The following is a 9,457-nucleotide window of genomic DNA, read 5'->3' on the forward strand; positions in this document are numbered from 1 at the left end:
ATTTCCTCTCTCTTATTTTTCCAAAAATATATCTACCCTCCAATTCATAACTCTCCTTTTTAACACCACTACTTCATAAACTAAGAAAAAGTCCATACCAGCTAATCCAGAACACTTCAAAGTGAACATAATGGTTCCCTTAACTGTACTTTCACTTTGCTCTTAGCGTAGAGCCTTAAGATCTCACTATTGAGCAAGTCGAATCTCAAATTCAAAAACATGCCTATACAACACTGGCTCAACTCGCTTATAAATATTCAGTATGAGAGAGCAAGGTAATCCAGAGCGATTATCAATTCATCTAGTAGATTTTACTAGCGAGTTTCTCCACTCAATAGATTCTCTTCTTTCCTAGCTCAATAGAGACCAAACTTTTTTCTCTTGCATTCCCTTCGACTACCTCTCAATGGATTCGCATTCTCACGTAACAGACATTTTGGCGCTGATCAAGACGTTCAACGCCGTCCAAAGGATAACTCTGGACGGAACAACTCATATCACGGTGGCACATGTGGCGGCGCTGGCTCGAAGGGCCGAAGTAAAGGTGGCCTTAAATACCGAGGAATGCAAAAGCCGGGTGGAGAAGTGCTCATCGTGGGTACAGCGCAAGGCCGAGGAAGGTGCCGATATATACGGCGTAACAACGGGCTTCGGCGCATGCTGCACCAAACGGACCAACCAGCTGAGCGAGCTGCAGGAGTCCCTTATCCGTTGCCTACTCGCCGGAGTCTTTACAAAAGCCTGCGCTTCGTCTGTAGATGGGCTTTCCCCTGCTACAACGCGTTGCGCCATGCTGCTCCGCCTCAACAGCTTCACCTACGGTTGCTCAGGCATCCGTTGGGCTGTCATGGAAGCCCTGCAACTCCTCCTCAACCACAATTTTACACCCAAAGTTCCCCTCCGGGGCTCTGTTAGCGCATCCGGGGACCTTATCCCGCTAGCCTACATTGCTGGGCTTCTTATTGGGAAGCCCAGCGTTGTAGTGCGAACGGGCAACGATGGAGAGGAGATCTCTGCCCCAGAAGCGTTGCGTAGAGTTGGGTTGCGGCCTTTTGTCCTCCAAGCTAAGGAAGGCCTCGCGCTCGTCAATGGCACCTCCTTTGCCACTGCCCTTGCTTCTACTGTGGTGTACGATGCTAATGTGCTGTTGCTGCTGGTGGAGACTCTGTGTGGAATGTTTTGTGAAGTGATATTTGGTAGAGAGGAGTTTGCGCACCCGCTGATCCATAAGGTGAAGCCGCATCCGGGACAGATTGAGTCTGCGGCTTTGCTGGAGTGGCTCCTGAGGAAGAGTCCTTTCCAGGAGCTGTCCCGGGTTTATTATTCGATTGATGAATTGAAAAAACCCAAGCAAGATCGCTATGCTCTGAGGTCGTGCCCGCAGTGGTTGGGCCCCCTTGCTGAAACGATCAGAGCCGCCACGGTCACTGTGGAGACGGAGATCAATTCAGCTAATGATAATCCTATCATTGACTACGCCAATGACCGGTATGACGCTCACCCTTCAAATTAGACATCAAATTAGAATGCTTTTAAAGAAAAACAACTTATGAACTTTTTTTAAATCGAGGTTCGAATGGATTTTAATAACGTAGAGGAGATTAAGCGATTTACTTTTGATGGGGTTTTTAAATGAGATCAAGTAATGTAAGGATCAAAAGATCTAATGTTATGATTGTAATGAGTTTTTGGATTCAATTGTGTAAGAACTTTTGCATCAATATTTCAGGTCACACTCAACTGCATAAGAACTTTTGTATCAATGTTTCAGGTTACATTCTGTGAACTATCATCCTCCTTGAACTATAATCCTTCGTGAACTATCATCAGGATGAAAGAGAACAGTTGTTATTTAATTGTGTTTCATCATATTTCCACATGGGTTTGTGCTCTTTGCTATAGTGTGTTTTTTTCCATCATTTTATGTTGTCCACATGACAGTCTTGAATTTTTCTAACACAAACATTTTTATCTTTTCATTGATACTAGGATATTCTTGAAAATTAATCTCTCAATTGTTTATGCACTCCTTATTTGCTTCATCCCAATCTTCTTCTAAGGGTTCTGAATTCTCCTCAACAATCAATTTGGGTGAGCAATGTTTATCTAGCTTAGGAAACAAGTTATCATTGTTGTTTCTATTAGAAACATCCCCATCCCCACTTCAGCCAAAATATCTCATAGAGAACTGTGTCTTTCACTTTAAGACTACTAGTCATTAAATCTTTTTGGATTCTTTTTAATTATCTTCACAACCCATATCAACCCATATCAATGTTGCTAAATAGTCTCTAAATTTGACTATGTGAACTTTTATTATTACCAACTTTTTTGATCAAACTCCATGATCTTACCCTGACGATCGATCTTAATCAACAGGGCGCTCCACGGAGCCAATTTCCAAGGCAGTGCCGTCGGCTTCCACATGGACTACTTACGAATCGCAGTAGCCGGACTAGGGAAGCTACTCTTCGCCCAATTCACAGAACTCATGATCGAGCACTACAGCAATGGTCTACCAGGCAACCTCTCATTGGGCCCCGATTTGAGTGTGGACTACGGCTTCAAGGGCCTTGACATCGCCATGGCCGCCTACAGCTCAGAGCTCCAGTACCTGGCAAACCCCGTGACCACCCATGTCCACAGCGCCGAGCAGCACAACCAGGACATCAACTCTCTCGCCCTCATCTCCGCCCGAAAGACAGAGGAGGCACTCGACATCTTAAGACTCATGCTCGCCTCCCACTTAACAGCCCTCTGTCAGGCAATCGACCTTCGCCAACTCGAGCAAATCCTCCTCCTAACCGTTCTTAACCTAATTTCCAGCATTGCAGAGGAGTGCGGCCTCCCAAACGAGACGAGGGAAACACTCTTGAATGTAGCCAAAGCAGTCCCTGTCTATACATACCTGGAATCCCCATGTGACCCCTCGCTTCCCCTCGTTTCAGCCCTCAGACAGTCATGTTTCGATTCCATTCTGTGTCTCCACCAAAAGAACGGCATAGAGAGCGACACCTTGGTGGAGAAAATGAAAAAATTTCAGAAGCTTGTGGTCGAAAACTTGGAAAGCGCGATAACGGCGGCCAGGGTGGCGTACGAAAATGATTGCTATGTTCCCCACATGTCTTCTCCAATCGAGGGTTCCAAATTCCTTCCGTTTTATAAATTTGTCAGAGATGTTCTCAAGATTAGTTTGATGAGTGCGAGAACAGAGGAGACACCGCAAGAATGTGTACAGAAAGTGTTCGACGCGATAGCCGATGGAAGAATTATAGAGCCTCTGCTGGAATGCCTCCAAGGACTGAACACCTGATCGATTCTCAGTCCAGTTAGAGAAGATCAAAAGAAATTATGAAACAAAATCTATCTAAATTTAGCCTATGAGGCTGAATCTATTTATTTAATGTCCATTTCTGTTTCGTTTCAAGGTATAATAATAAAGATTGTACTTTGCTTGTATGTTTCTGGATTCGACCAATATCACATTCTTGTGGAAATTCTTCTTGAATCAGCTTTCTTTGCACATATTCTTAGCTTATGAACTAAAATTGTCCACAAATTTCTATGATAGAGCAAACTACTTCTGAAAGTTAATGTAATTGCACTCTTCACAGGACTTTTTTATTTACCCCGACATTATATTTAGTATCTAATGTATTTTTCGGTTTTTTATTTAAATAATATAATATTGTAATTAATATTAAATCATTATTATATTATTATATTGTGATTAATATTAAAAAATTATTAAGATATAATTATATTATTATGTTTTTTAATTTCTATTTAACTCTTTACAAAAGAAAAAAATAATAATATCAAATTACTATTATATTATTATATTTTATATTAAAATTTATTAAGACTACTTTATTATCATATCATTATATTATTATTTTATATACATTCTTATTCACGTTCTTTGATTAAAAAAAGCGGATTTTATGTAAGGATACTTTCAATCTCTCATAATTAACAATATAATTTATAATATATTATTATACTACTATTTGATTATATATTTATATATTATATATTTAAAACAATGTACATCCTATCTATATATATATATATATTAACGCACTAATCTTGTAATAAAAAAATAAAAAATAAAAAATAAAATAATTTATCATAGTGTTTTGTTGGTTCGAATATGCAAAACAATTTTATGAGTGAGATCAAGAGTTGAGGTCCTCCCAAGTCAACATGATCACAAAATTATCTTTACAAGAGGTTAAGAAGGTATTAAAAAAGTTAGGTGCAAGAAAGGATAGTGATGTGGTGGATTTTTAGGTTGAATATTTAAAATGGAGGATGAAAATCATTCCTCGTCATATTGTGAAAATTTTCAATAGTATCAATCAACATGGGTTTCCAAGAGATTGGATCACCAATGTAGTGATACCTATCTTTAAAAGTGGAGATGTTAACAATCCTTCTAATTGTGGGACCTTTATGCCTAAACATTTGTTTGCAAGTTGTTTGGCAGCATACTTGAGCATGGAATCAACATGTGGGTAAAAGAAAAAGAAAAGAAAAGAAAATGACAAATATGGTTTATACCAAATCATTGGACAATTGATCATGGAATCACTTTTCAAGACAAATCATTCAAAAAGTTTGGAATTACTATTTTGTTCACTTCAAGAAGACTTTAGCATAGATCTTATACATAAATTATGGTGTAGAATAAATAATTTTGGTGTGTTAATGCAATTTAGAGTAATTGTTCATATACTCTATGAAGAGGTTGAGGTAAAAATTAAAACTTATTTAATTTTTGTTTCATTATAACTTAAATTATTCAAAAAATTTAAATGATAAAATATATATATTTTTTAAGTTAAAGAAAAGGATAAATTTATTGTTAAATGATATAAGTTAAATGGAAAAAATAAGTTTAAAAAAAAAATGTACTACAATATTTTTTATTTAAAATTGTACAAATGATGGTATTGGTATAGTTATGATTTTGATATTCAAATTTGTGTTCATTTTAATACATATATTTTAGTGCTATATATTAACAAGTGATCTATTTTTCTCATAATCATATATTTATTTTTCTATTCACCTCTATTTCATTCCATGTGCATTAGTTTTCACGTATTTATTTCCCACCTCAAGATCAATCGTTTATTCTTTAAGTTGTTTTGAAGGGATGCAAAATTAATCTTGGTCTAATTTATGTAGCTAAAAAATGATCCCTAGAATTAAAAACTTCAAATTCAAATTCTAAATTCTCTAACTCCTTATTCTAAACATTATGAGCTAACCTAGTATACTTCTAAATGACATGTTACCATGTCATGATAGTTAGCTTTTGTTATACACTAGAACATATCAAAAGGATGATCAAAATAATTAGAGTGTACTTCAATTTTAAATGGTAATGAAAGATTCAAATTTACATCATCATAGAAGTCATCTATATGTTTGTAAGCGATTTCTTCAATCTTCATCATTGTCATTAATTTGATTGAGAAAGGGGTTTGATCTAGGAGAACCCATACCTTCGTTGAGTCAAGAAGCTCTTCAAAAGTGTCTCTAAACACCATGTCAATAGATTTATAAATCTATGTTGCAAAGAAAAACGTGTCTTAAACACATTTTTTTATGAAATCAATCTTGCACATTTCAAGTCATTCCTACATATAAAGACTATCTTGTAGAGTACTTATTCAACCTAACCAAATTCTATGAACAAACCAATTCACATTTTATCTTTCTAATTCTAATAAATATTATTATTTTTTATAATTATAAATTTCAATAAATCAGCTTTAAATTTACTAATACTCATAGAACATGCAAGTGTTTACCAAATGTAAAATGAAAGCATGAAGTGAATTTAAAGTTGGTGATTCTCCAAATTAAGCTCCATTAGTATTAAATTTTTTGAATCCTCTAAAAATGAATCTTTGACCCTTTTATAGACACAATGCATCAAAAGTTAGTTTACAATATCAATATTCAAGATCATATCCATCAAAACTATCAACAATAATTGAAAATAGTAGCATGTGGGTGGTGTCATCATTACATGTGGTGGGTGATAGATGGTGACTGGAATCATCTAGAAGACATCAACATCTCCAAAATAACATGGTATTGACTATGTTGAAGATCAATCCACCAATAGGCTTCAATGTTCGAGCATAACTAATGATTTGCAACATTGAGCGAGTTACACTCAAAAACCCCGCAAAATCATTCATTTGATCATGCAATCTGAATTATTCCAAAACTTATTCTACCTTCAACTTTGGGTGAACCCACAATAGTGGGTTACACTTTTTTGGATGAAGAAATTACACTAATTTGTCCAAAACATAATTTGTACCACTTTCGATTGAATGCCATGTTTGATTGGACCAAAAAAAACTTTCGATCGAACATATTATTTTAAGTACATTTGATTGAATATAATATTATTTTTAAAAGGGGTTCAATCGAACCCCCTTTTTTTAGGGTTTTTATAAAAAAGAACATGGTCGCTTAAAAAACTAGGTTTGATAGAACCCTATAGGGTTCAATAGAACATATATTCTATCGAACCTCCTTCCTAGACATCTCCCCCCCAAGCTCTCCTAGTTTCTACAGATTTTTGGCCTTCAAAGCTCTAATTGAGGGTTCAAATAGAACAATCTTGACAAGCCCAAATGCATGATAGTATAGCTCAAAGCGGGCTTTCCAATGATTATGGTTTTAATATATTTTGAGTTATTATGATTTATTTTTAGATTAACTAAACATAGGTTTCTCACCAAACATCAACTAGACTGTGTTCAACGCTTATGGAAAAATAGTAAACAAGTGAAAAAAATTCAAAAAAATATCTATGCAATAGGTATTGAAGTCCTCTTTGAACCAACAAAAAAAATGATACATACACAACAAGTTATGACCTACCAAATGAACATATGTCAAAATTAAAGTTAACTCAACTTCAAAACTAAGTAAAAAATAAAATATTGAATATAATGTTATAAAACCAATTGAAAACATTAGATATGGATGTTACAAAACTAAATTTGAAAGAATCACATTCATATCTATTCTAGAAAAAAAAGTTATGCCATTCCAAATGAGTATCACTCTTTAAAAATGTTGTTTATTGTAAAAAACTAGTTTTTGAGGGAGATAAAGAAATGGAAACAAATTGATTCCAAAAAATTTCAAAAAAATATATTTAGAATCTACACACAAAATGTCACAAATCACTAGTTCTAATCATCTACAAATTCCTTGCAGTTTAGCAGTAATAGGTGTCTGAATGTGAAGTTTTTTTTCTCAAAATTATTATTATAGTGTCAAAGTTGGCTAAAATGTGTAACCCAACTTCATCTTACTCATTCAAAACTATTCCATTATATTTTTATTGTCTCACAAGAAAGTTGTCAAAATTAGCCACTACCTTATTTAAATTAAAATAGAGAACAAAGAATAGGGCAACCAACTCACTCACTGCTTATTAATCATCTATAGAGAATACAAATATATATATATAACTAACTTCAACAAGGTGAGAGACCTAGGGTGGAAAGATAAAGGTGAGGGAGATAGTGGGGGAGAGAGAGGTGGGTAATGAGACAAAGAGGGAGGTAAAGATGGAGGGAAGGAGAAAAATAGGTATGGAGAGAGAGGTTAGGAGGGAGAGGTAGTCATTAAGAGAACAAAGAGAGAGTGAAGAGAAAAAATAGGAGGAGAAGAGAGATGGAGGGAGGGAGGGAGGGAAGGTGAGATAGATAGAGGGAGAGAGTATAGGAGAGACATAGAGAGTGGAGAGAGAGGAGAAAGAGAGAGAAGAGAGGGAGAGTAATATGTCTAGAGTTTATGAGAGATAAAGAGGTGAAGGGAGACATAAGCGAAGGAGAGAGTTAAGAAAGGGAGATGGCTAAGGGGTGTTGGAGAGAGAGAGTTGGAGAGAGAGAGTTGGAGAGGGAGGGAGAGAACTAGAGAGGGGATAGATAGATATATAGGTGAGATACCTAGAGGGCAAGAGAGAGGTTAAATACCTAGATGGGAGAGAGGGGAGAGATACATAGAGGGACATAGAGAGAGGTTCCTAATGAGACATAGATGGAGTGGTATATAGGTAGAGAGGGAAGGAGGGAGAAACCTAGAAAGGGGAGAGAGGGAAAGAGAGAGGCTAGGAGGGAGAGGTGATGACCTAGACAATGGAGAGAGTATAAGAGAGAGTAGGGAAGGTTCCAAGATATATATTATGGTAAATACGGCGGAGACAGAGAGGGAGTGAGAGATCTAGGGAGGGGAGAGAGAGGTGAGAGAGAAGAGGGAGAGAGGAAGATGGAGAGATAGAGGGAAGTATCAATATGAACACTATCCTCAACCCTACGTCCTCTAAACTATGTACCATCAATCTTGTACCCTATACCCTATACCTTATATCCTATAACCTATTATCTAAATCCTATATAGGGGAGGGAGAGGTGATGACTTGGAGAGAGGAGGGAAAGAGAAGAGAGAGGGAAGAATAAATAAAAAGATAGAGATAAGAAGAGAGGGAGAGGTGTGTAGGGAGTGACTGAGAGACCTAGATAAGGAAGAGGTAGATAGGTGAGGGGGAGAGAGAATAAAATAAGATAGATAAGTTCACAAAGAGAGAACGAGGGGTAAGGAGATGGAGAGGAAATAATTAGAGATGAGAGAGATATAGAGGTGAGAGATCTAGAGCCTAGGAAGAGAGAGGTGATAGACCTCGGGTGGAAAGATAGAGGTGAGGGAGATAGAGGGGAGGATAGAGGTGGGTAATAAGACAAAGAGGGAGAGGTAGAGAGATAAAGATGGAGGGAAGGAGAAAAATAGGTATGGAGAGAGAGGTTGGGAGGGACAGGTAGTGATCAAGAGAACAAAGAGGAAGTGGAGAGAAATAATAGGAGGAGAAGAGAGATGGAGGGAGTGTTAGCAAATGCACACTCGAATGAGAAATTGTAGGTGATTGAAGGTATTGTCATTGATGGCAACCTTGCAATCCTAAGGCACTGGCACCGACAGACTCTACACTGGTAGATAGTCTACCGGTAGTGGCAAAGATGATTACCGACACCCCAGCCGACAGGATTTTGTTTATTACATTTTGTATTTAATTATAATATCTTTTTGTAAGCTGACAAGGCGAATTGTAATAGGACTCATATATAAGTATGAGATCTTGTAGATCATTTAAGATGCTAACATGGTTAGATTATTGCAGAAGTAATATGTGAATATAAAGGCAGATTCTGGAGTAAGGTTTATGGTTATTGTATGAGATTAAACTGGTACTAAACTTGGCATAGCAGATGTTGAACCGAAGCAGTACATGATATTGGATTTGTATAATCCATTTTTTTAAGTTAGTGAGACTTCCCTTTTTGTAATTAAGCAATGAGCTTTAGGCAGTTGGCCTTTTTGCATGCACATGCCCCTATTGTAAGTAATATTCATTTATTGG

General features: G+C 36.6%; 1 protein-coding gene across 1 annotated transcript; it reads left to right on the forward strand.

The window, feature by feature from the left end:
* Nucleotides 1-214: 214 nt before the first annotated feature.
* On the forward strand, nt 215-3,459 carry LOC131067796 (phenylalanine aminomutase (L-beta-phenylalanine forming)). The gene is made up of 2 exons (XM_058002953.2): nt 215-1,488; nt 2,380-3,459. Exons 1-2 carry the CDS (start codon nt 407-409, stop codon nt 3,311-3,313), a joined length of 2,016 nt encoding a protein of 671 aa, XP_057858936.2. The 5' UTR covers nt 215-406; the 3' UTR covers nt 3,314-3,459.
* The last annotated feature ends 5,998 nt before the right edge of the window (nt 3,460-9,457 follow it).

The sequence above is a fragment of the Cryptomeria japonica genome, chromosome 3 (genome assembly GCF_030272615.1).
Source record: "Cryptomeria japonica chromosome 3, Sugi_1.0, whole genome shotgun sequence".
In the NCBI taxonomy this organism is placed as follows: Eukaryota; Viridiplantae; Streptophyta; class Pinopsida; order Cupressales; family Cupressaceae; genus Cryptomeria; species Cryptomeria japonica.

Coding starts and splice junctions, on each gene's coding strand:
- LOC131067796 (XM_058002953.2), top strand. CDS start 407: ATGGATTCGCATTCTCACGTAACAGACATTTTGGCGCTGATCAAGACG. Junction 1,489..2,379: donor ATTGACTACGCCAATGACCG/GTATGACGCTCA, acceptor CTTAATCAACAG/GGCGCTCCACGGAGCCAATT.